The sequence below is a fragment of the Xiphophorus maculatus genome, chromosome 22, assembly GCF_002775205.1.
Source record: "Xiphophorus maculatus strain JP 163 A chromosome 22, X_maculatus-5.0-male, whole genome shotgun sequence".
Taxonomy (NCBI): domain Eukaryota; kingdom Metazoa; phylum Chordata; class Actinopteri; order Cyprinodontiformes; family Poeciliidae; genus Xiphophorus; species Xiphophorus maculatus.
In genome coordinates, this window is record NC_036464.1 from 3,923,232 (window position 1) to 3,950,682 (window position 27,451).

General features: G+C 37.8%; 2 protein-coding genes across 3 annotated transcripts in view; both read right to left on the reverse strand.

Moving 5' to 3' along the window:
* Positions 1–372: 372 nt before the first annotated feature.
* ventx (VENT homeobox) lies at positions 373–2,076 on the reverse strand. The gene is given in 4 exon segments (XM_005795253.2): positions 373–720; positions 830–1,062; positions 1,143–1,467; positions 1,470–2,076. Coding segments are annotated over 4 exon segments (864 nt in total). The 5' UTR covers positions 1,530–2,076; the 3' UTR covers positions 373–474.
* Positions 2,077–8,232: 6,156 nt separating this feature from the next.
* kndc1 (kinase non-catalytic C-lobe domain containing 1) overlaps positions 8,233–27,451 on the reverse strand; it is a 41,364-nt gene continuing 22,145 nt past the window's right edge. For both annotated transcript variants that reach the window (XM_005795170.2, XM_023327648.1), the window contains exons 18-32: positions 25,602–25,957; positions 22,859–22,955; positions 22,672–22,769; positions 21,513–21,697; positions 19,516–19,626; positions 19,292–19,439; positions 18,494–18,652; positions 16,966–17,172; positions 16,735–16,817; positions 15,941–16,094; positions 14,192–14,314; positions 13,269–13,328; positions 12,929–13,086; positions 10,652–10,859; positions 8,233–9,344 (exon numbers count right to left, since the gene is read on the reverse strand). In XM_005795170.2, the coding sequence (XP_005795227.2) occupies positions 9,225–9,344; positions 10,652–10,859; positions 12,929–13,086; positions 13,269–13,328; positions 14,192–14,314; positions 15,941–16,094; positions 16,735–16,817; positions 16,966–17,172; positions 18,494–18,652; positions 19,292–19,439; positions 19,516–19,626; positions 21,513–21,697; positions 22,672–22,769; positions 22,859–22,955; positions 25,602–25,957 (2,267 nt within the window). In that variant the 3' untranslated portion in view covers positions 8,233–9,224. The remainder of the gene's footprint in view (positions 9,345–10,651; positions 10,860–12,928; positions 13,087–13,268; positions 13,329–14,191; positions 14,315–15,940; positions 16,095–16,734; positions 16,818–16,965; positions 17,173–18,493; positions 18,653–19,291; positions 19,440–19,515; positions 19,627–21,512; positions 21,698–22,671; positions 22,770–22,858; positions 22,956–25,601; positions 25,958–27,451) is intronic.

The following is a 27,451-nucleotide window of genomic DNA, read 5'->3' on the forward strand; positions in this document are numbered from 1 at the left end:
TGAAAGCAGAAACAAAGGATTCTCACTTTTTACTGACACGTAATAAAACCTCATTGTAAGATTCATGTTTGATCCTATAAACATTGAATAATCCACTCTGGTTTCATTTATTGCTGACATTTTTGAACTGGGACTGAATCAAAAGATCCATACAGTGAGAACCTTTAGTCATCTTTATCAGTGGTTTCTTCACCTTCCCTTTAAGATGAAAGACAGGATGATCCATTCAAGTGAAGCTGATCCCGCAATAAAGATTATATCATCAACTTTATCTCAGATGAAGCTGCAGCGATAAAAAGCAAAAGAAAACACCACAATCATTGCTTCAATATAGATGAATAACTTTATTCAATTATCATAAATAGATATATTTGTAATTATACAAAATCTGTACAAAATCCTCACAAATCGGATAGCACGTTTTGGGATTATAAGTGTCTCTGTCGGAATGAAGAGTCTCTTGTGGGAGTTTGTTCAGTAGAAATCTGGATGCCGGATCATGAGCTGAGGCGCGGGGTGAGGAGTCAGCTGCTGCGCCAGGACCAGCTGCGAGACGGGCAGCGGGTAAAGGCCGCGGCCGGATGCGCTGTAGTGGGCCTGGTGCGCGGCCATGGCGTGGTACTGAACCGGGTGCAGAGGCTGGAAGGACACCTGGGGTGCGAGGTAGTCCTGGACTTCCCGTTTCAGCTTCATCCGCCTGTTCTGGAACCAAGTCCTGACCTGCAGAAGAAGCAAAGGTTTGAATTGAACATCCAGGGCGCTTTACCGGGGAAACTAATTCACCTTCCTCATTAATTATCCTATTATACACGCTGTGTTTGCATTTTACCTGAGTTTCTGTGAGGTTCAGCTTCTGTGCCGTCTTCACCCTCTCCCCCGCGTCCAGGTATTTGTGTTTGCTGAAGATCTTTTCCAGCCTGCTGATCTGCTCCGGAGTGAACTTGGTGCGCACTCGGCGCTGCGGTGCGTCTTTCTCCGCATCATTCCCTCCATCCGCTGAGGGACACTCGGAGGAAGCCGCTTCGCTCTCGTACCCGGAGGAATACCCGCTCATTTCAAAAACTGAAGACAGAAAAAACGGTTACAAATCAGAAACTTTTACCAAAAACATTGAAAAAATATTAATTGATTCAGAAGATTACTTGGAGAGGAGCAGTCTGCTGGATACAACGGTGAGCCGACGCCGGAGCTCTGCGGTTCTCTGACCTCATCTGACCCTCCCTGCTTAGCGGCCTTTGACGACTTGGGTTTCGGCTGCAGGTAACCTTTACCAAAAGCCGGTGCGCTCGGCTGCACCATGCAGAGAACATGAGGTCTGTGCGCACGGGAAGCTCTTTGCCCCTCCTTCGCTGCGCCGCTGTTGTGGCTCTGCGCCAACCAGTCCACCGAAAAGTATTTCACCATGTCCACGGTGCTGCTGCCCAGTGGCCTGTAAATCCACCAAATGTCACAGGAGAGCGTGCTGTGGCAGCTCCCCGGCCTGCAGCCAAGCTTTTATAGCTGCCCCGGCCACTCGCCGCCATTTGCATATGTAGAGCCCCTTGTTAACGCCCGATCAATCCCGATGATTGGGGGATAATGGCTCGTTATTGAAGTCTTTACATATCCTGTGAGCGTGTGAAGACCTGGCGCCACCGAGTCCGCGACGTCTGGAGAGTTCCAGAGGACAGGATTTAAAGACTCTGTCTCACTGAATCTAATTATCCTCTGACTGAGGCAGCTGTTCTTTAAAGGTTACAAATTTGGACGTTTACTTTCCACAAGCTCCCACTTTGATCAGGTATTTTACACTTTGTACACTAGAAAAGGCAATCCTACGGCATTAAGCACTCGCCATTAAAATGACTGAAACAGTTGTCACTTTAAAATTCAGATTGTAACACTCACTTCCCACAGGCTTCCACTTTAGCCTGCACTGTAAAACCAAACTGCTAGAATCTCAATCAGTGAAACTGTTTGGGTTTGGGCAGATTTTACTCAGAAATTTAACAGTTCAAAGACACTTAAAAATATTACATTTTCACTCATTTTCAAATTGTAATTACTTTTAAAAATCAATTAAATGACAAATAGGGTAATTCATTTAGTTGCTGGAGTGAATGATATCATAAACATTCAGTTTTATTTGTACTTAATAAAACATAAGAGTTAATATTTTAAGTGTATTTGAAGCCCTGGTACCAAATGCTGGTTCTTGGGTCGGACAGACAACTGGAAATAAATCAGCAACTAAAGAGTTGATTGCAATTTGACTGTGCAAATGTAACATTGATTGCATTTAAAAAAGGCGTTGTCATCATGAGAAATGGCTCAAACATTTTTGATGATTAACTTGACAAATTTTATTAATTTTGTATATGTTTTGGTTGAATCTGTTTCCTACATATTCTTCAGTCCACTAAATACATCTTCTATATTTTTATTTCTCATATGCAGCCCAATGTTAACACAGACTTTAAAGTCAAATCCTGTCATGATCTCTGGGACTTTGGTTTGGAGTTTTGCCATGGAGCGTTCGACTCTCTGCTTCCCCGTGTGTTTTGTCAGGCATTTCTCCCATCTCTGCAGTTTCCTCTCTGTACCAAAGTTTTTGAATTTCCTAAGGTAAAAGTTTTTCTTTTCAGCTGCCTGCCTCCTGCCTCCTCCCTGGTGCTCGTTAGGTTTGGTTCTCTTGTTGAGGAGGAACCAACAGAGGCATTTGTTATTCCTCAGAGGATTCTCTGAATCATGTTTGTGAACATAAATGGCTGCATCCATGAAGTTTTTAATCTATCTGAGCATACAAAGGGAGGGATTCTAGACTGAGAAATACTGCTGCAAATATCTCGTTTCTCCATTTAATTAATAAAATATAAATTGTGATATGTTGTCTGTTGTGTAAAGTTTAAAACATAAGATTAGAAGCTAGCTATTTTGAGAAACACTATATTTGAAATATTCTGAATTTATTTATTTTTTTTAAATAATTATATTTCAAAATGAGGGAAAAGCTGTTCTGATTACATCATATCCACTTAGAAACGTGATTGAAAATGATCAGAAACAGAATCATACAAGTTGCAGCAAACATTTTTTGTTTTGTCAGTGTATAATCAGTGTCTTCACTTCTTTTGACCATATTCAAGTAAAATTAGACACTTTTTTAGTAAGAAATAGAAATAAGAAAAAAGTTTCGTCTTCTAAAATATACGCAAAAGAATCAAATTTGTCGAGTTACTTCATACTTGGCTTGTCTGGAAAATTCATCACAGTTTATTTTTAGTGCATTCCCGGTGAAGTTTGTGCAATCAAGTGGGAATCAACCCTCCAGTGGGTTTCTGCATCGACATGCTTCAATCCCCGTCGGTGTGTGTCACCGCCAGCTACTCAACCACCAGCGTTTGGCACAGGCGCTCCAAACTTTGAAGAGATCAAAGGCATTACAGTAGCAACACAATTACTCTTGATTGTCGCTGCGTTTGTGTGTAAATACGATTAAACAAGCTTTTCAGAGCCCAGGCGGGGCAACAGAAAAAAAGCACTCAGAGCTTCACAAGCTTCAATAATTTAAACAAAGTTTTTTCTCTCTGATTAATCTGTAAAGCAGACTGAAATCATGTTTTGGATGTGCTAAACAAACCCCAGGACAGTTTTCCATCTTTTCCCAGAGCCGTGAAGGATTCCCTGAGTGTCACTGAGCTCAACCTGTAGCTATGCTCCAGAGCAGATAAGAGGCCAGGTCTGGTTTTCTTTTATCGGCGATCTGCTGCCGTCTAGGGAGGAGCCCAGGACGGCCAAAAGGCCCATTCAGACTTTTGGCAAACTTTATCTGCCCCGCTTTGAAGGCGCGCTCTGATCCCGTTAGATAACAATAAGAAACCATCGGGACGCCACCTGCACACTGGGCCCATTTCCTCAGCTGTTTGGAGTGCAGAGGCTTCTCTCATTGTATTCTAATGTTTCCTAACAGTCTGGATCGGTCATGCAGCAGTTCTGTCCAGTGCACAAGTGGACCAAAGCGGAAGAAAATGGAAGTGTTTCACCCCCAACTCTGAACTCCATTAACGACTCTAAAGAAGACACAGGTTTCAATTTTGTTTCTTGAAGTTCATGAGACAGAAAACAAGTTATAATACCAAAGTTTATCTTATACTTAAACCCAAGCATAATGATCTAATACTTAAACTCAATGACTGTGTTAATTGAAGTTTAATGTTCTCAGACGTAGCAAAGACTTTTAATTATTTTTCCTATTTAATTATAACAAAAGTCTTACTACCTGCTTAATCATATTTCCAGAAATGTTCAGACTTTAATGCATTTTATGTGGGTAATTTAAACATGACAAAATGATTAAGACGGCAGCACCTTGCAAAATGCGTCACACTTCCTGAACTTTTTCACATTTACTCACATCGCACATGTATTCAACATCCTGATTTGCAAATAGAGCCCTGCTGCGTGTAATTTAATCTCACCATAATCCAGAATATTAATAAAACAGCATCATAAAGACCAAGGAAGACAGCAGGGCGAAAGTCCATCACATGGTAACAAAGAGACACACACGCGTATAAAAGCACTCTCACTACTGAGGGCAATTTAGAGGTGCTGATTAGCCTAACATGCATCTGTTTGTGAGGAAGCAGAATGACCTGCAAAGCATCTATAGTGCTAGCAGCTGCACCACCAAGCAGCCTGGGAACTTTGTAAAGCTACATATGTTGCATTATTGGAAGGAAACAAACACACTAGAGGCTCCAACAGACTTGAGTCTGTGGCAGGAGTTCAGCTTCCATCAGAACAACATTTTTTAAGAATAACTTGGAATAGACAGACGTGTTACAGATGTTGTCTATCCAAATTTCAGTCTCTAAATGTTAAAATCTGGTAGAGTCATAACCTCCCCCCCCCACAAAAAACCTGCAGCTGCACATTTCACAGATTTTTATTTGTAAAAATGGTTTAAATTAATCACTGTTTTCTTCTACCTTATTGCACATTACTTTGCGTTGGTGTATCACAGAAAATCCCAATAAAATGCACTGAAGATTTTCATTATAATGTGACAAAATGTTTAAAGGTTCCATTGGTATAAAAATATTTTCAAGGCAAAGTAAATCCAATCTGAGAGAAATAGTGAAGCATTTGTTGTTACTTAAATATATTTCAACACTTTACCATAATTTTATAAATTTTACTGAATTTTACTATTTATAGTCAGGCTAGATTAGTAAATGAACATATGACAAAACAATTAGCAGCACTTGCAGCCAGATTAAAATGAAAGTAAAAATTTATCATACCATAGTTATTATTGGAATAAAGTTTAGAAAGCTTAAAATCCAGCAGCTTACGTTTCAAACTGTAGAACAGAAGCTCAGACTTCCACCAGTGTTTCCAGTTTGACACAAGCAGATTAACTGGTCATGACAGTTATTGTTTGACAATAATACACCTTGGCAAGCGGGAGTCTATAAAATTGAATTTATTTGTCTAATTTAAGCAAATCTTCATTGCACATCACATTCCATCTCCATGGTGAAGTTCATGGCAGAATAGGAGAGCTGCCAAGGAAAAAATGGGCTCTGGCTGAACATCAGTAATAATTTGCACATTGGTGTTTCATGTTTCTTCATTTGCTCTGCACTGAGAATTTGTAATCACTGTAAACATGTTAGCCGGTTGCTGCAAATATGATCATCATTAAGTGTATTTTTCTACATTTAGATTTCTCATTGATTTGCAAATAGAAATGAATTACAGCATGTAGATAGTAAATTATATGGCCATTAAAAAAGTATTTTCTGCACAATGCCTTTTATTTCCTTCATTTGAAGTTAACTTAAGTTCATACTAACGCTAGGTCCTATTTGTCTCATATATCTAAGCTGGGGTCACAAATATGTAAGTAGGTTCTTGAAATCCTTCTAAGAATATAAACTAAATAAAAAAAAACTGCAAGGAGGAAGCATATGCAATTTGTAAACAGTGTAAAACAGTGGTCCCCAACCTTTTTATCACCGCGGACCGGTCAAGGCTTGGCAATTTTACTGCGGCCCGGTAGGAGGGGTTGGTGGAGGGTGAACCGCCAGACAGGCATGTGCCCGCTAAAGCCTAATTTACATGGCATAATTTAAAATGTTCTGCTCCGATTTTCCCCTTAGTGTGGCTCACCATAATCGTAACCGACCATCCTGCAGTGTGGTGTAGAACATCGCGACCGCTCCGATCTAAAATCGGGCATTTTCAACATGTTGATTGAGAAAAAAAAAATTAAATAAAGCAACATATTGGACAATATACTGATTGTTGATGGTGATTGTGTTGCGATTTTTAACTGACTTGGTAAAAATGTTTGAATGCTCAACAAAGAATCTGTTTCACCAGCCGGGGAAGTTTGTCAAAAATATTCAATCTTTGAATTCAGCTGGTCCAGTCACTCCAGTTGACACATCAACATAAAATCTAGGAACTAAACAGGCACAGTACCTTTAGAAACATTTGTGAAACAAAATGTTTTCCTTAGAAATCTGAGGAATTCCAGTGTGATAACATGATTGGATGCCACCGATCATAAAATTTCCTCACCGCTAAATATTCCAGTCAACTGTCAGTGGTTTTATAATAAAGCGGACGTTATTGGAAGAAATCCAGGCAAAAATTCAACTCAACTGAAGTTGGGCCATCATCATTTTAAATCCTATGGATTCAGAATGAGATTTTGCTCAAATTCATGTCTGATGGCAGACGAATGAATACTTCTGACCATGTAGTGTTTGTTTTACACATAACCAGATTCACTAGGAGGTTATCAAAATGTAAACCTCAGGACCATGTGTGTTGCAAAGACCATATCAGGAGAAACAATGATAGAAAGTCCGATAACCTGACAATCACTGCACTGAGTGATTGACCTCGTCTGAAGATAGGATCTGATCTGTTTCTGTCAGTTTTTGTGTATACAGTAGAGAGCAAGAGAGTCGAAGCCACTCAGGAGAGGCTGATTAGGTTTACTGTGTCACACTCCACTCAAAGCCCCTGATTCGAGAATCATTTGGCCTACATTTCAGAAAACAGACTCCAAACTACAGCCCAACCCAATGTAGCAAACATCTGGAGCAAAACATTCTGTGCTCCAGAATGTAACTTACTACTAAATCATGCTACCCTGTGAAATTTACCCAGAAAACAAATTATGTATGACACAAGTTTCCAGTTATTAGAAAACAATTAATGACACCTATACTTGCAGTTACTTGAAGCTAACCTCAATCACTAGAAACATCTAATCTTTTTGCTAACAGATACCAGCATGCTAACATGACAACCTGAACTTGACATTTTACTAGAGTGATTTTCACTCCTCTTTAATTGAGCCAACACGAGGCTTTTATAAAATATAGTCAATAACATGCTGTGAAAGCTCTTATCAGGAAATGAGAAAAACTGTAAACTGAACAAAACTGTTTGAACATCAAATCATATCAGGTCCTACATGTGACTTCCCAGTCTCAGATTCATATCTAAAAAACATTTTACCACTGCTCTGACTAGAAGCACTTCTAACAGTTAACTCAGATTATGACTATGTTTTCTGATAATGTCCATCAGAATTGTAACAATCTGGATTTCTGGAACCTTTAGATGTCAACAGTCCATTTTAAAGTCTAAAAGGTCAGAACAGTAACTGTTTTATTTTATAACTTAAAACGTTTTTTACGTTAATGTTTTTTCACATTTCTAGATAGAGGTTAAAAAACAGCATCATCTGTTTTTAGCCCAGCAACTGTCAGTGGGGCTTTAAGAGCAAGTTAAGACGTACACGAACAACAGCGCCCTCTGGAGTCACAATACACGGAACGTCCCACTCTTTGGTGTAACAACTGCATGACTTATAAAATTCAAAAATACAATCATTTTTGGTCCAGTCAAAGACTGCATCATAAGACCACATCAGGCTAACAGCAACACTCTTCAGTGTGGAGCTTGTGTGGAATATTCAGGGAATAAGGCTTAAAGTTATCTTTTTTCACAGAAGTTCTAGAAAGTTATTCAAATTGAAAGTTTTTTTAATGAAAACATGTTGACTGTTGACCGCTTTTAGCTTTTAACCTCTGACCCTTTGGGAATGTACGTTATTTGGAAACAATAGCATTCTTTTGGAAGTCTCACAATTAAGGTAATCGTCTTACTACATACAAACACTGCATTTTACAGTTAAGCATGCTGATATAAGACGCTGAAGACAACTTAAAATCTCAAAACCATGATATTCCTGTGTTTTATTTAAGTAATAGTACAACTCCTTAATGACTGCCCATGGCACAAAGGCAAGAAAAAATATTAGAATGATGTGAATTACAAATATTAAGAGAATATTTAATCAGCAAAAATCTGCACAAGCAAGTCAAACTTTCAAAACCAGAATTTAGAAAATCTGCCACAAAACAGTTGGATGAGTTCAAGGAATTCATTAAACTGAAAATTAATGTATGATTGAAAACCTTGCATCTTATCCAGTTTATAATATTAATGCATGCTGACTCACATGAAACAACAGAATGTGATTCATTTAAAACTTGCACTGGAATTAAAAAAAAGCAAAAAGTCATGCATTACTAACACATCGTTGCACAAAACAGTTTTAATGTTAAGTGGCTCTACAGATAATTTACTGTGGAAAATGGTAAAGACTGCTGAAAAAAACTGACATTTTCATCTAAAGCTTATAAATGTATAACACAGAAACATAGCTGTTGAAATTGTGCTTTAGCTGAGTCAATCCCAAGCAAAGAATCACGCTGTTATACTACTGCAGGTGTAAGTTGTGATTTTTAGGCACCTATATCATTTCGATGGACATGCATTTCACATGTTCAGGCCACAAACAATTATAGATTAGAGAAAACATACCAAACAAATTAAATACACTATACAAAAAATATCCAAGTGTGCATCAGCTAAGAAAAAAGAATCAACACAAAAAAACATTGTTTAATTTTGTTGAAGGAACAAAATGCAAACAAAAAATATATCCATTCATCATCTAGCCTCACTTATCCTTGCAGGGTCAGAGGGTGGGTGGTAACTGATCATTTGGTTTAATCTGGACAAATCGCCAGTCCATCACAGGACACACACACAAACACACCCCTACACACACACACACACACACACACACGCACACACACACACCGCCCCCCACACACACACCTAAGATCAATTTAGAGAGACCAATAACCCTAATAATTATGTGTTTGGACTGTGGATGGAAGCAGGAGTACCTGGAGAGAACACAAGCCTGCACAGGAGAACATGCAAAAAGACGCCTGGCTGGGATCTGAATCCAGCAACAGTACAACCTGAAAACAAACAAAAACATAAATCAAAATGAATTTTAAAAATATGACCAGAGTGTGAGTTTTGATCTAAGTTTGCCTTGAACTTCATTTCCAAATTTCTTCTGTTTTTGCTTTTCCACCATAACTAAAAGTTTCAGAAAAGTAACAATATTAGACAAAGATGAGCAAAAATACTTTCAAAATGCATCTTTTTAAATGATTATTTAATTTATTAAGGACAAAAATCTATTCAAACTGAAATGTTAATGCCTCTAAACCCTATAACTTGTTGCAGCACCTTTGGCCACAACAACTTCCATTAAGGGATTTTGAAACATGAAAACTGCAGAGGAATTTTATTCAGCTCTTGCAAAATTGATATAATTTAGTTACACTGGAGCATTTTTGAGCAGAAACAGTCTGTTTACATTCCAACAGATTTAGATCTGGACTACTCCAAATTTCTTCATTATTCACTGTCACTGTAAGTCACTGCAATTTATTAAAATTAATCTAATTTTTATCCACAAGCAATATTTAACGCAAAACGTTATACAATTGCAATAAATACTGTTAAGTAACTGAATCAATAGATATAAACAGCTTATATTATGACGTTGTACCGTCATCTAGTAGACACTAGATGAAGGTTTCACATTGTACATTATCCAAAATTATGCAACTATGTTTCTTTTTTTCTGTTAAGAAATGTTCAACCTCTCTCTGTGTCACTCTTTACAGTCACTGTATTTTAGTGGAAACATTTATTTTTAAAAGTCAAGCACTTTAAATGTTGTTCTCTGTTAACGTTTGGATGAGTCGGTAATGAGCTCTTGTACATTTAGTAGATTGTTCACTCCTGAAAAGCTTCACCATTGTTACTTGCTCTTCCATTAGTGAATAATTGGTTCTCAGTGTGATTAAGAAAAAGGCTTAGTAATACTTTCATTACTCTTGATTTCAGCAATTTTGCTTGTTATCTCAAATTTCTTTGGATCAGGGCATGCTGCATTGGTTTTAGAGATATTTCAGCCTACTTCATGCTGTCACACTGGTTCTATTTAAATAAAACATGGGACAATTAATTAGACAATTAGAAAGCAGTTTTTGGTATTTACTTCAGATAATTCTGCCTGACATTTGAATTTGTTTGATCGTTTGAAACATGTAACTGAGATAAGGAAGCAAAAGCAGAAGACGTCTGTAAGGGAGCAAATACTTTTCCACAGCACTGTAACGTAATAAGTCTGGACGCAGGGCAACGTCCTGGATTTGAAGTTCATCTCTAAAATGAGGCAAAGCAGGCTTCACTGGAAAGTAGCTTTCACCCTCCTCAGCGTGTCGTGGATCCTCCGTGTCTGACGCTCGCTGGACCGTTGAAAGTTGGCATCGCTGTCAGCGGCCAGCAGGTGGATGTCCGTCGTGGCGAATCGGGCGATCCGGCGGCGCAGGTAGGCCTGAAGGTCCTGGTCTGGGCTGTACGGGTACACAACCTCCTGGAAGGCATGGACCTGACTCACAACCTTTGCGATGTTCCTGAAACCAAAACAAGAATCAAAGAAAAGTTGAAAGAAACACAGAAAGCAAGAAAAAAAAAGAACGGAGGAGATACATTTTATATCTGCTTTTCTTCTTCTTAATCTCATCAGATTTGACCTGATTTTTTTGGAGCGAGCTGGAAAAACCCAGAATCTATGGTAACCAGCTGTTTTTTTTTCTCCCGACCTCATCATCTGGCTACACACGGTCACCTCTCAGCATCTGGCCACAAACCTTTTTCCAATCAACCCCTCCTCCCACAGGCACCATCTGCAGCAACACTGGCACCCCAACAAACTACCCAGATTCAGCAGCTGTGCCGTCGCCATCCCAGCCCCACTTGTTCTGACCTCAGCATCTGGTCAGCCATATTGGAGTGAAGAAGAAGGACACAGGAAAATATGTCCTTTTTGTGAGTTGGCCGACTTTGTCATAAACTGATTTGCAGAAAGAGAGGAAGGGAAGGCCAATTCTCATATAATACTAACTGTTCACATTTCGTGCCACTGCAGTGATATATGAGAGGATTATTTTTACGACTGGATACGTTACATAGCAACCGGACACTTAGTTGTGCAAGTTTAAGCAGAAATCTCACAGCAGGTTGGATAATTTTCCCACTTTAGTGCCATCATCTACATTTAGTGTTTCTGAACAGAATCAGCTGCTAATGCAGAGCATGAACATAAAATTTGACCCCTATAGATTCCACATATGTAGCACAATTCACAGACAGGCGGCCAAATGAAATTTGTTTACTGTAGTCACATAATCATATGAAAGTACAGCTGCATCAACAGTTATGTCAGGAAATTTATTCCAAATGTTACATTTGTACCTACAGACTGACACATGTTTTGGTATATTTTGAACATTTTGGTTTACAGCTAATGAAAACCCAAACTTTAGTTTCTCAAAACATTATAATATTGCATAAGATGAATAAAACTGGATTTTTAATACACAAATATCAGCCAGCACTATGGACAATATGTGCATCCAGTACTTTGTTTGTGCTCCTGTTGCATGAATTACTGCAGCACTGCAGCGCGGCATGGAGCCGTTCAGCCTGCGCCTCTGCTCAGGTTTTAAGGTATCCAAAACCAGCAGATGATCTGACTCCCCAAATCATCACTGAATGGAATATTTCTATACAGGACCTTGAGCAACTTGGATTTTATTTCTTCATTATGAGGCCTAAATGAAAATAATCAACTTTAATCTGATATACTATCTATTGCTTGTGAACCATTTCTTGCCAAACTTTTTCCTTCCACTAAACCTTTCAATAATAGGGTTGAATACAGCACTCTCTGAACAGCATTGACCTTTTGTGACCTAGTCTTTTGAATTTTTAAATTAAAATTAAATAAACTTTTCACTGATTTCATTATCTAATCTAACTTACTGAAATATACTGTATCTAGCATTTAATTTTATTCATAATAACAACAACTCTCCTAAACTTTGTAAGAAGTCTAATGCAATTTCAACATCTTGTTTAGAGATGTTTAGAGTTTAAAATTAGATTAATTATGTTTGTTATTTGCTGCTGTGTTTGGATGTTTGTGTTTGCTGCTGAAGACCAAGTTTCTCATGTTTAACTCTATAATTCTAAGTACAAATGTTGCACTGAAATGCTGTTTAGTTTTTTTACAAACATCCTGAAGGCCATAAATCTCTACATTGTTGCTCCTTGTTCAAAATTCTTGTATTTTATTCAGAAGCAATTTTGCAAACCTAAATCCTGATGCAACATTGTTCTTTAGAGACAAGAGACTTTTTTCCAAAGAAATTGTATTATTCTAGTATTTTCCTAATTGTTCTATAACGAACTTTAACATCCAACTGAGGCTTATTGAGTCTAAAATGAAGCTCTTGGGTTTTTGTGCAAATGTCCAATTCCTGTTTTTGACATTGAGTGACCTAATCACATGTTTTTCCCCGTTGTTTTCATTTTTTTTTTATTGAACTACTAAACCAGTAACATCCCCATCCTGCCTGAATAAAATTGAAAAACCTTTGAGTTTCTGTGTAAATGACATTTTTCTGCATACAAAGCTTGCCTGAGTTTGGTCCACTTATAAGCCCCAGTGGTTAGTGTGAATGCACCGATCTCCAGCTGCTGCACATGCATAGCCAGGATGTGAGCGGACGGCAGTGTGGGCCTCGTCCTCTTCTGCTCTGGTCCAATCAGACACAGGTCGTCGCTCTTCAGAAACACCTGCAGTTTAACGTAGAAAAGAGCCAGGACTGACAAACAGGACAGTGTTGGATTTGTTAGAAATTGTTGTATTCTGCATGTGCTGTGAACTCTGAAACTCTCCTGCTCAAAGGTGTTTGTTCCTGTGTGTTTATTGCCTTGCAGCAACTCAGACCCTAAACCTTCTCAGATTTGCACATTACCTGAACGGCTCGCAGCTCCTCCAGGATCTCATAGACTTTGGAAGCCAGGTGTTTCCACGCCTGCCGGCAAGAAGTGGATGTTACTCTTTAGAGCATCACTAATGTAAAAAGTTTATTATACCAAACACTTCACACAAGATATGTGCTGGTTTCTCTTATTAGGTATAATAAAGTTTTAAAATGACATTGTAATGATTTAAAGTACTTTGAATGAAATGCTAGAGAAGGCCCAGGAGTTACTGAGAGTTTTTTGTACCTAAGGTGAGAGCAAAGTAACAACGTCCTCCATCTTTTGCAGCACACTTACTGTCAGCTAGTTGAAAAAAGTGACAGTACTTTTTCTTCACTTACGAGACAGACAAATGTGTCTATTCTGAAATAAAATATGGAAATGGAAAGAAAATGAGTGAAATTCAAGACTTGTGTTCAGGTATTGTTGTAGTAACAGGCTCATTTAGGTTTTATGCATATATATACTGTATATAGATATATAGATAGATATATATATAGTGAAAATATTAGATTGTTTTAGCAGCAAAGGGAGTAATTTTAATGTTTCTGTTTTAAATAAGAGCATTTTGACCTGGTATAGACTTATTATAAATTGTAGAGTTAATGCTGTTATAATACCAGTTATTGTCAGGGAACCTAATATCTTTTAGAAAAAAAATATGGAAATTTGGTTCATTATTTCAGCATTGCTGTGTTTTCATTGTGAGCATTTTTAATTACTTTTCATACCTACATTTCCCCTCACTGAGCTCACTCTGTCTACATCTTATTTGAATTCATTAATGCTAATTTCTCATTTGTGAAACTAATTAAATACCATCCAAGCTCAATCACAGCAGAAGAAAAATGCTTAGCTCGAGGGCACCAGACTTATTAGACAAAGTTAGAAGTTTGTAATAGTGAAGCCTTACTGGTAATTGCCTGACAGTCATATTCTCCAGACCTCCAAGAACCTGCATGGCTGTGGCGAAGTTCCTCATTTCATAGCAATACTTTCCGATCCACAGATACCTCGTCAGCAAAGCAGCTCGGGTCTGAAAGACAGGAGAGTGAGGAGAGTGTGCAGTGAAGAAAAAAAAATTAAATAAATAAGCAATTAGGAAAATAAATCCAAAACGTTAACATTTTGTCACATTCAAACTGTAAACACCAATGTAGTTTAGGAGGATTTCATGCCATGGAATGTGACACATAGTTTTTCAAAAATAACATGAAAAATGTGATGTACATTTATATTCACTGTAGCTACAGAAGCAAAACTCCAACTCTCAAATCCTCTCAGACACTCATGCATTATCTGGAGTTACTGCAGTCATTAACTTTATGCTCTCTCTGTATTTTTCTCTTCATGGTAGACACACTTGGCCCTGAATGTCTGAAGGGGGCCATCAGCTGAACTATTGCTGCCAATAATTTCCCTTTCTCTTTCTCACTGAGCCAGGTTTTGCTGAAGGTTTCTCATGCATACTCCGAATGAAGGATTGCTGCAAGTCGGTGGCTTGATGCAATCGTCTGGGTTTCCTCAGACAGAAATCATCTGGAGTGACGGATTGATGCCTTGTTTTATAACTAGGATCAAATTGGAAATGACTTTTCACAATTAGATTGAATTAACTACATATTTCTGTTTATTAATTGATGTGGGACAACATTTGTTATGAATTGACCCTTGAACATGAACACGTTTTGATTTAAACTTTTTCATTGTAGCTCTGGCTGTAATGCTCAAGTATTGTTCTCTCTTCAAAGTTTTAGGTGGATAGCCATGTCTTTAAAGGTTTGCAAGCAGTTCTACACTCTTTCCAGTTTGGACAGTGGAAAGTGTTCAAAGGTTGGGATGTTGTTCTGCAGCCTAACTTTATCCTTGACCCATGCCTTGGTCCTCCACAGTTGATAGCACTGTTGCCATGCAGCAAGGAGGCCTTTCTGCATGGAGTTAGCATGTTCTCCATGAGCATGTGTGGGTTTCCTCCCACAGTCCAGAATCATAACTGTTAGGTTATTTGGTCTCTCCATGTTTCCCTCAGGTGTCTGTTTGTCCTCTGCGTTTGTGTGTTGCCATGTAATGGTCTGGCAACCTGTCCAGGGTGTCGCTGCCTCAATGACTGCTGAAGGACAACTGGGAATGAAAGATGGATGAATTTATTTCCCTTCTACTTCATTTTTATACGCAACTTTGTGTTTGTCTGTTACATAAAATCTAAAAAAATAAACAAGTTTTTGATGCTAGTGCGTCAAATGTGGGAAAAGATCAAGAGGAACTCTTCTTTTTGTGAGTCACTATACAAGGAGAAATGCAAAAACAACATATGCTTCTATATGTTGAAATTGTGATGATTAAATCTCATCTTGAATAAGAGTTTCTGTCAAATCAAATAATTAATGGATATTAGCAGATATCCACCTTGACACTCTTCAGACTATCACAGCTTCAGTGGAACTAGCTAAACTGTCGGGGTAATTTAGGAGGTTGTCAGAATGTAAAGTATAGTTCTTGTCAGAAGATGTTGAACAGTATCAGTGACTTGTCAGAATGTGAAGTGATTTCCTTCAGAAATCTTCCAGGTTTGAGATTTCTTTCTTTGCTCCTGACACACTGAAACTACCACACACTTCTAACACACTTCCCTGTAACTTTCATCGGTTACAGCTCCTCTCACCTTTGCAGAGTCACATATGACTATCTCTGCAGAGATCCAGTTAGTGACACTCTCAGCGTATGTGAGCAGCTGCTGGAGGAAGCTGTCTGACAGGCTCCCCTCCAGTACAAGCCCGCTGCTGCCCTCTGCTGGCGGAATAAGCTGTGATACATTCCTGGGTGGCAAAACAGATAAATGTATCAGAAACTACCTCTGACGCCAGAATCAAAAAAGTAGGATGGAGTATTAGGGCTATAGTAGACGGAAAAAAAGGAAGTAAATTTCTGCCAAAAAACTGAAATTTTGAGATTAAAAGTTGGAAAGTTTTCATAAGTCTAAAATATTTAACTACTGAAACTCAGAATATTTCCAAAAGTTGAAAATGTTCTTGTCTTTGGAAGCACAGAAATGTAAAAGTTTTTTCTAGAACATTTCTGAAATTTTTCTCACAAATGTTAAACTTTTCAGCTCAGAAACTTCTAATCTAATCTAATCTAATCTAATCTAATCTAATCTAATCTAATCTAATCTAATCTAATGTAACAATTTCATAGTTTTCTCTAGAATTGTTTTACTTTTGAAGCTCAGAAAATTTCTTTGTTTTTTCTAGACATTTTCTGAGATTAATCTCAACATTTCTGAGTTTTTTGGTGGAAATTTTGTCTGTTTTTCTGTCTACAGTGGCCAAAAGAAATGTCCAACCACCAAAGAGTTTGGTAGAGATAATCCTAAAGATAACTGTTGCTACTAAAGGCTCATGTGAAAAAAGGAAATAAAAGGATTATAAAATGCAGCCTTTTATTTTTCCCACTCACTTGTTTGGGCTGCAGAGTTTCTCTCTGACTCCTTGTGTTCTGGACTTCAGGAAATGAACTGGATGACATCCTTGGAAAACTTCCTGCAGTGGAAGAGAATTCCAACTCAAAGGTTAATCTGGTTGATACAAAACAGCACCTTTCAGTGATGTTATAGAAATATCTCCCTCTAGCGGTTGAAATGGATAACAACAACGTCTTGTGTAGAACCTGTATGCAGGATGACCAAACCTGCTGCAGAAGCGTCAGCTGCTGGGCTATGTGCAGCGCGCTGAGCTCCTTTTCGCTGAACGGGAGTCGCTCCTCACTCTGCAGACACACGTTGGACAAATCGTGCATCAGGGAGTCGTAGCAAGGAGCGGGCAGGGCTGCAGCAATCGAGAAGGTCTTCTCTTTAGACATGGAAGCAGAGGGCTCCACAACTCGTGAGATCCTCCACTGAAAGGTTCACAGTAGACATGTGTTACATAAACCCCTGATTCTATTAGATTACACTTTTAGCTATCATGAGCTAAAAGAAGAACCGTTGTTCCCAAAGCTGCAAGAATCTTCACTAAGCTTCTCCAGATAAGAGCATCACAGATTCTCTCTGCTTCAGATACGGACTGAAAAAGAAAAATCTACTGATTTTTGTGCTTAAAGAGATGGATCATAACAGAAATACAGCTGATTTCAGAAAGAATAGCATGCTGACAGATGTACTGTACATAGAGCTCCATCTTCTTACAATACTTTTTTCTCCCCATGTTTTATTCCACATAGCAAAACAATTATCAGATATTTTTCAACCTCTTGATAAAGCAACAGGAAAAGAATATTAGAGTATTCAAAAATGACACTTTTTTCAGTAAAAACTGAAAAATGTTTAAACAGTTTAGCTTTCCTGTAAATCTGATTTAATACTTAGTTGAATCCTCACTGTTTATGAGAACTGCTTCTCATCTGTCTGGTGTCAGGTTTCTGACAGCAGATATTTTATTTACATAGTGCTTTAAGTACTTCACGATAAAATAAAACATAAATAAAATACATATGTTCACAAAATGACACTTAAAATGATCAAAACTAGTAAACCAAGCCTTAAAACCTTCAACACTAGATTAGCCTGAAAGTATTTTATTGGATTAAAATCCAAGGATTGTGCTGGACACTCCATAACATTTATCTTGGTGTGTTTCAAATACAATTTCTCTCCTGCTTACGCAATATGTACTCTTCAATTATTGTGTTAAAAGTGATAATCTCTCCATAGTATGAGCAAATGTCTGAGTCTTTACCACTTTGGCTAATCTTTTCAGTTTCTTTTCACATTTTTACAGTCATCTTATGACTTCAGATGACTGTAAAACATGTAACCGCTTCTTTAGACTTCATAATATTTGTGCACTTCTTTATGTGTCATCAACTTTTTAATCAAATGTCAACCAATTCACGAGCCGATTCATTCAGACGTTTAGAGGGAAGTAAGCAGGGATACATGTTTGACATATTTTTAAAGAATGGATGACTTCACTGATCAAACTTCAAATTGCTATTCTTTGAAGATGCCCCATTTTAGTTTTCTTCATTTAATTCCACACAATCAACAGTAAGCATGTTCAGACAACTTAGTAACCTTGTTTTCTATGCATCCAGTGCAGATTATAGAAAACAATTTGCAGTTTAAAGTACGGTTCATCCAAGCCAGTGAAGGATCTGTGTTGTAATGCAAGCTAAAATCAAAATTAAGGAACAAATAAGCAAAAAGCCAAACTCAGACCTTCTTGCTAAGATCATCAGTAGATGAATGCAAACACACAGAGTCCTCTTCTTCATTCAGACTGATCAGACTTCCTGTCACCTGACCCAGTGTGCCGGAGTTTGGATGGTTGTAGAGGACGGCGAGAAGGACCTCACCTTGACTGTCAACTGGAATCACCTGTGGAAAGTTAACGTGCAAAAACTAAAGAACTTGAAAAATCTCAAAAGTTGGTGAGAACTCAGGTAACTGAACATCAACCAGGGGCGGTTCTTATATAAATCGCACTTTTTATGTTTGCCTATTTCAATAAAAGGTGTTTCTACTGGTAAAAAAACCCACTATTTTTAAGCGTTCACAACTACAAACATGTTTCGTAATTCTTAAATGATCTCCAGGTCATGCCTCAGGCTTCTTGTCCTGAGTAAAAAGAAGTCATACTGAGAACAAAGGATATTTTTTCTCATATCAATATCCTTAGGTAAAAGGATATTTTACGTAATGGCCTTAAAAAAATATCTACACTGACTTGTAATAATAGTTTCTATTTGTGTGTATTTTGCTTCCAAACCTCACAGTGTGTCAACATGTGAGGCTTCCAGATCCCCTTTTAATGAATGTTCCAGAAAAACATGCAAAAAGTATATTTTCTTTACAGTTTCTATTATTTAGATTTAATTTAGATGAATATTCTTCAAGTAATACACATCTGGTTCACATTTTTTAAAAGACAATCAGTGTTGCATGTGTAATACATTAACTCTCAGGAAAAAGTAATTACTTTAGATTGCAGGGAAGTGTTAGTGGGTGTGTGTCTACCTCTGTATTTAGAAAGTTTTCTAAAGTCTCCACAAGACTTGATTTTGGCGTGAAGTCCACTGATTTGCAGTCTGTCACCCAGATCTGCAGAAGGTCCAGACTGCGATGGAAGATCCTTTCACTGTCCCCTGACATCTCTGGCCCCTCCCTGGTTAAAACAACATATCAAAACTGTTTAAAAAGCAGTTTTTTTCTCTTGACAACAGTTACTGGATGTTTGGTACCTTGAAGCGCTGATGAACTTATCCATGATGAACTGCAGTAGTTCTTCAGGAGTGCAAAAGAAACGATATGTGTACAGGAACTGTTGGATGTAGCCCTCTGCAGCAGCATTTCTGTAAAAAAAAAAAAAATCAGAAAGGAGAAGTTTGAATATTGGTGGAAAATGTGATTACTGTAAGTCATGTTGTTCTTAAAACTGGTGGAGAGAAATGTCGTTTCTCTCCATGTTTCTATCCTTGAGTTTCCACTTAGAGGCAAAGAGAGAGAGAAAAACTAATTTTCTGTGTTAGAGAATGCTTTTGTCTGTCTCAAAACTGTTAGAAAACATCGTGTTCCTTTCAGATTAGCAGAAAGCTTTCATTTCACACCACCAGCTTTTCAGTCCTTATCTGTACACATAACTTATAATCAGGCCTAATTCTCCTTGTGCAGCAGCCAAGTCAGAACCGCTCTGTCTTTCTTTGGGGTTTTTTCGTTTTACATTAGAAGAAAACTCACATAACAAAACTCAAAGAAAAGAAACACGGAGGACTACTCAAATAATACTCAATGTTTTATCTGGTCAAGTATGACACTATTCTGGATAATGGACCTTACCAGAGGGGCCGCTTTTCATTGGCTGATGTCCATTCTACGTGGTCACGTGCGCGGCCGTCTCACAAACACACTTAGCTTCCTGTTAGCTAAGTACAGCATAATGGCAGAACTGATACAACTTCTACACCTTGAAGCCTGTCTGCTACACAGTCTTACGTTAGCTAAGCAGATCAATATGCAATGTGTCTGTATCTGACATACACTAAAGATGTTATTTTAGCAGAAAAGGCTTTGGACTAAACTGTTACTCCTGTTAGCCACTCTAGCACCAAGTACAGCTAGTCAATCAACCATCGCTGTGTTCAGGGAAGCGCTGATTAATAATCGAGAAATAAATATCAAGCCTGGAAACTTGATTGTAATCTTTGCTCGTCTTGCGGGGCGCAGACGGTTGCCACGGTAACAGGTGTGCTTAAACTACAAAGAGAGAGAGAGAGTAAAAAGGTAGGAGTAGTTTTGAGTTGATCACCTGTTCGGGTTATTTTACCTTTGTTTACCTTTGCTGTGGCTCATTACAGCCGCTGTAGTTTCTAAATATTGTACTAATTACCTCGTTTGTTTGTGAGTTTACGTCATTCACAACAAACATCAAATAGAACAAATATATTTAATAAAATGTTAACAAACAAATGGCTTCTACCGCGATAATTATGTGAAATTAAATTAATTATATCCCAGCTTCAGAAGATTTGAGCTCTTTGGTTCCTCCTATCAGTCTGTAGCTTCTCGTATTGAGGTCATCAAACCAAATTTCAGATCTACCATAACTGACTGACACCTGCTGGCCTCAGGTTTGCAACCAGCTTGTGACTGAGAAACCAGTAACCTCCTCCCAGATGATGACATGAACTTGTTAGTTCCTCTGTCCATTTAGTAGCTGATATATTGTGAAAATCCGGTAGAGATGATGCACTAATTGAGTCATGTTTACATAGAAACAACGCTGCGAGACTTTGTTTGTGAGACTTGCGGTCACGTGGGTCGGTTGTGGGCGGAGCTTGGTAAGGTCCATTGCTGAAAATGCATCAGGGAGCCCTTAAAACATCTCTCTGTCCCTCCCTTAATGTTTAAATAAAATGTAGACAGTCTGGTCAGGGCTGATGATGAAGAATAAGATGCATCAGATTTAAGCTGTTTGGTAAAAAAAAAAAAGAACTGTGTTGTACATCCTTTGTTTTTTACTTGTTCGATGAATAAAATGCTGTTATCCCCTCAGTGTCACTAGTTGCTGTCATGATACTGGATATGTTCATGCCAACTAGGATGAATATTTGTGCAAAACAGTGGTAAAATATCGTATTTTTGTCCAAACTCCCTTTAAAATAAAAAAAAATCTGGAGTTCTTCATTCTTCATCAAATACTTTCTGTGAACAAACATTTTCATATTTCAGATTTCAGTACCTGGCATAAAGGTAAGCCATGAGTCCCAGAGGAGAGCCAGCCTGCAGAGTCCTCTTCCCTTTAGTGCTACCAAAGCTCAGGACAGTGGGGTCTTCAGAGGACTGAAGGTTCATGGAGTGGCATCCACAGACAGCCAGAGAGGACAATAAAGAAACTTCCAGACCCCACTGATCAACGCTGAGGACCTGCAGGTATGAAACAAATGTTCATGAATCATTTCAAAAACAGCATAGTAAGCTGCTGCCACATTGTTTCTTATTTTGACATGCACAGAATCATGTGAAGTATTCACATGCAAAGAGACTTTTCAAAATCTTTTACATTACAAAACCAACTACAAAGTATTCTAATATAAGACAGATCAACTCAAAGAATAATTGTGGTGCGGAAGGTAAATGATGCACCGTTTTCGACCCATAGAATATTTTCACAGATTCTCACCATCCAATCTGAGTTTAAGACAGTTTGTGAATAATAAGCAAACATTTCAATCATTACACACCACAACGTACTTTTTCAAAATGTATTGATTAGATTCTCTCCACTTCACTGTTGCAGACAACAGTGCATTATTGTGACATAAAATACGTAGATTTTTGTGGTTGTCAAAAGACAAAATTTCATCAACAAAATTGAAAACTGTTTTCAAGCTTCTGAATGTAAGTACATTTAAAAACTCATTATTATTTCCATTTTGTCAAACATCTGTCATATTCACATGTATGACTTATGTGTATAACTTATGTTGTATATTTAAATTAAGAATGTGCTACAGAATGAGAAGAGAACAAGTAACTTTTACTTGGCAACTGTTGATTTTGTCTGTCTTGCTCTGTTCGCTGTCCAAGATGTCAAATAGTTATTAGCTGAATTAATCAGAATAAAAAATTGGCCACCTCCCCATCAAAGCCACTCCAAGCACTTAGAATGCCAAGGTGAGTGAATGTGTGAGAAAATTAAGATGATTATACCACATAATATTTTGGTTTGTTTAAAAATCCATTGTAGAGTATGGTAGTGTTGAATGTATTGAAAGGTGATTTTGTGTTAAAGACATCTTAATATGTTACTGAAATTTTGTGCAGATACAAAATAAATACTATACTACATAAATTAGGGAAAACAAAGAAAATAAAAAAATGTTAGAATCAACTAATACCTCAAGATATTTCTTCACACAATCCAAAAAGGCCACCTTGGATCTGAGTTCTTCAAGCTGTGACTTGAGTTTTGAGAGCATCAGTTTACTTTCAGGACCTTCAGGATTCATGCATAGAAACATATTTATATTCATACTGGAAACACCAGAAGACATCTTCATAATTATAACAATGGAGCACACGAACCTTTGTTTTTTCTCTCATGTTGATTCTTCAGCTTTTGATAGAAATTTCTGGTTTTCTTCAGATTCCTCGTCTCAATTATCAGCTGCTGCTGCACTTCCTGTTCAAAGGAATCCACAGAAGAGTCACAGGAATGACAACACCACATGCCTTCCACTGGAAGAGGCCGTCGGGTGTTTTCCATTGTGTACAGGGCAGCACTTTTTTCCGCTTTTTGCTCACCATGGCAACGGCTCTTTTGAAGTGTAACAAGCGAGGAGGAGTAGCGGTAGCGGACGGCTATTAAGGTGTACTATCAGCTCCGACACAAACTGTCTGAAAGAGCAGTAGCTCCATCAAAGTGGGAAAACACAAAGGCTATTCATTAATATTCTTTTGCAAATGATAATAACTTCCTCTGCCAAAGGCTAAGATCAACACATTAATATTCAGATCCAGTTAGGGGGGATATTGTGCCAATTATCTTCAAGTCCCCCACATTACCATTCTATTTACCCTAAGGCCTGACCGTGACCCATTTTTCTTTGGGAATAGAAAAATAATACCCGCACTTGATAAAATAACCTGATCGGGTGAACAGACTGAATGGAACTTCAGTATGTAGAATAAAGTTCTACATAATGAGAACTTTATTCTTGATATAAAGAATAGTTCCAGTTCAGAAAGCACTGGAACTACAAGCTGCAGCCAATTATAAAGCCGCCAATTTGAAGCATAAAGCCCACAACTAGAACATTGTTGTAGAGTGTGTTTTATTTGTTTAGGTAATGTGGTTAGGCAGTAATATGACATTTCTCTGAATCAATAAAAACTGCTGCAGTCATGAAAAGATAGGTTGTGTTGCAGTATTAAGTAATGTTACAAAGAACATTGCATGAAATACTTACATAACTCCAATCTCGTCTAAGACAAATATGAAATCAGAACCAAACATAGTCTTGGCAAACTGAGAAACATCCGAAAGAGATGTAAAGTTAATCCCAAAATTATTCATACCCCAGGAGGATTTAAATTAAAAGTGACATCCTTTAAGACGGCAAGTGTGTTTCTGACAGGCAATAAAAAATGCAAAAGAAGTGTTAATCTTCAAAAATAACAATTATATTTGAAGTTGGAAGATCTTACTTCCATCACCCTAATTGTAAGAAGGAGAGAAGGAGAAGTGGTAAAACCTTTTCCTGGTGGCTTTGAATTGGCACAAGGGAGAAAGTTTCTGGGGTAGAAAACATTGAAAAATTAATAATTAGATTACCAAAACTGGAAAGTTCTGGAATGGGGAGGAGGCAAAGTGACCGATATTTGGAAACACCAAAAATATCCAACATTTGTCGCCTTTTATCAACACAATTAACCTTTGCAATTACCGGAAATTTAAAATTGACTTATAATTAACTAATACAGAAAGTAGCTGAAATTTATGGGGAATATTTTGCCAATACATAAATCTATATAATATTTCAGTAGTTGCATTAAAATGTTTTCACATTTATATTGATAACTTATGATAACTTATAACTATTTATTATTAATTGTGGCAGTTATTAATATTCTCATTTCACATACTATCTTTAATTGATGTGTTTTGCAAGTTAGTTCATTCTTTGAACTGTAAATGTTTTGTTATGTATTTTCAATTCAATATTTAGTTTTCCAGAGCATGTTGAAGTAAACATATACTGATTTGATTGGTGTTATTTATGTAAACATCTCACATTTGAATACATAATTTGGCTGTTACTTTAAGGGATAATTCAACATGAAGGTATAAGGGAAAGACGTTAAGGACATCTTAGTTATTTTTAAAATGGGTAAGTCCTATTCTACAGCTAAAACATCTAGTTTAAAGGAAAACTATTATGTAAAATTTGGGTATCAACTGCTTCTAAATTCCACCCAGACATTTTAAAAAATTTACTTAATGTTTTATTGTATCTGGAAAACGAGCCGTTTCAAAAACCTCTCGATTTTTAAGTCACAACCTACGGTTACTGTGCCATCACCTAGCAACCGCAGCCAAGCCCATCCTGTTACGTAGCAACCCAAGTGCTCAGTTGGTTTTACCGCTGTATGCGCTTGTACAATGGCTGCTGGAAAAGGCAAGTGTTTTGTTGTTGACTTATCATTCTGAAAACTACTTACTACATTCTTGTTGGTTGTGCAGGAGGCTACACTTCTGCTTTTCAAAGTTCAAGTTTCATGTTCAAGTTTGCTTCCACGGCACATTTCAGCATGAAGGAAGTCCAAAGAGCTTTACATCAAACATATATGGTTGTATAATTGCAAAACTGTTTTGCAGACATTTTCACATGTGAGTGTAAATATGCAGTTGGGGGCGTGGCCAGCAGCAGCTTAGTTGGATTTAAAGTGACAAGAGGCCCTAAAACAACTCATTCTGAAAGGAGCTCAAAATAGAACCGAGCATACTAAAATATAATTATCTAAAACTTATTTTAGGCAAAAAAAAATTAATGAACATGTTTTTATAATCCATAGACATATCCTAGCCTGTTCAAAGAAGCATAATAGGTCTAATAGTTCAGCTTTAACATTTTAAAACATTGACAGCTTTTATGTCATTACATATGCATTCCTGCCAATGCAAAATGCAACATATTAAATCCTTCTTTATAATACATTTCATCAAGTTAGTACTGTATGCTTAATAAATAAATGATGCAGTCTGCTGTTTGCTCAGACAGACTGAGAGAAGGTCAGAGATGACTCACCGCCAGCAGCATTTACCCACCTGCACTTTCACTTCCAAGCTTGGCGATCCTGTGTGCTTTCCCAGATTCAATGCATACTCAATCACCTCCTGACTAAAACAATCTTCTCCAAAGACAGCCAGGGCCCAGGCCGGGCTGAAGTTGAGGCCTGTGCAGCTTGTCGTGGATGTGGGCGAAAGGAGCCGCTCCGACACCAGAGAGTCGCTGTCCTCCATGTCCTCCGAGGGGTCAGGACTCATCTGCTCATCGTGGGCTCCCATCAGATCTTCCTCTCTCCCTGACACAAACTCGGCTTCAGAGGGGCTTTCATCGCTGCCACCCGCTGAATGACCTCCCGCCTCCATAACCACAGACTCTGAACTGTTTGCCTTCACACCTCGAATGGTAAACAGAAAAAAAAACAACAGCAGAGAAAAAAAAGATGGGAAAGGAGAAGAGAAGAGGGGGTCAGAATCACATGGAAAGCAACAAGACTGACTGGATTTATGCAACAACCACACAGAGAGAAACCCCAGAGTGGTGCTGGGGGTATTTGTTGCTAACCCTGTCATGGCTGCACAATGCACCTACTGTTTACAAAAATTACTTTTCAGGCAATTCAACCTCGAGCCCTATCACTAACGTTTTTGTCTCACATACCTTTTGCTTGTTTGTAGCCAAGATTGTCTGGCATATTTTAACAGGAAAGAAACTACAGCAGAGTTGCTGAATGCAACTGGCCAGGAATGAGTTCCAGAAAGAAAAAAAACTCTGGAGCTTTCTGGAGCGGTTTGGACTCTTATGAATGTGCGGAAAGCTGAAGAACAGCTTGATATTGTCAGTCAGTATATTTAAAAAGAAACATTTCCCAACACATCACAGAAGGGTTTCAAATCTAAAAGCAGTATTGATTCTTTTCGGCACATAACAAATCCTATAAAAACCTTAAAAACCTCAAGACAAAAAACATGAATGGATCAAAATGAAACATGTTTCAGGACTTTTGTTAAACTATGGGAAGCTTAGTTTTAATCATCAAGGCACTCAAAGATCCAAACAGCACCATTTGTCTGGTATATTTTTATAAATGATCTGCACAGGCAGGTAGCAAAACGAACATGCATACAGAAAACCAGTGAATAAATCAAACCTGTGACTCTTTAAACATATCGTAAAGTTCAATCACTTTAAAGAATGAAGTGCGACTGTTTTCATTATTTTCTGTTCAACATACTTTTCATTTAAAAGTTTATTTTGTGTTGACCCTGATAAAAGACACATGACAAAACACTTTGGTCTTTTAATAAAGTTGGTTTCTTTGTACTTCAAGTGTTGCTTAACTTCTCACAATACCCGATTATTGTCACTCTCCATGTAACTTGAAACTTGCTTACGTGTTAGGTTTTCTGTAGTAAGTTGAGTACTGCCATTGTTTATCATTTGAAGTATTAGGCTGCACATTTAAGTTGTTAGCTTATTTATCTAAATAAAATTAATTGTTTGCGCCCTGCGTCCACAGGGAAGCGGCATTTTAGGGAACAAAACTTTTCTTAAACAGGATCCAGAGTGAAGAATTGAAATGTTCATGACAGCAAAAAAACTCTCTTTTGAGAAAACACTGACATATTAGATCAATCTCTAGTTTGACCTATAACCATAAATGCATCACACATAACAACAGTGGATGACATGTTTGTATTATAGTTTTCAGTTTTATATTCCAATGTGACAGCCCTATATTCTGCAGTTTCTTATTGCAAAAGGTGTAACTACTGCCAACATTTACGATGCTGGACGCATTCAGATTCAGAAGCCAACAGACAATACAACAAGATATGTCCATTTTCCAATTAGAATATGTCAGTGACAAATATGCAAACTATATATTCTC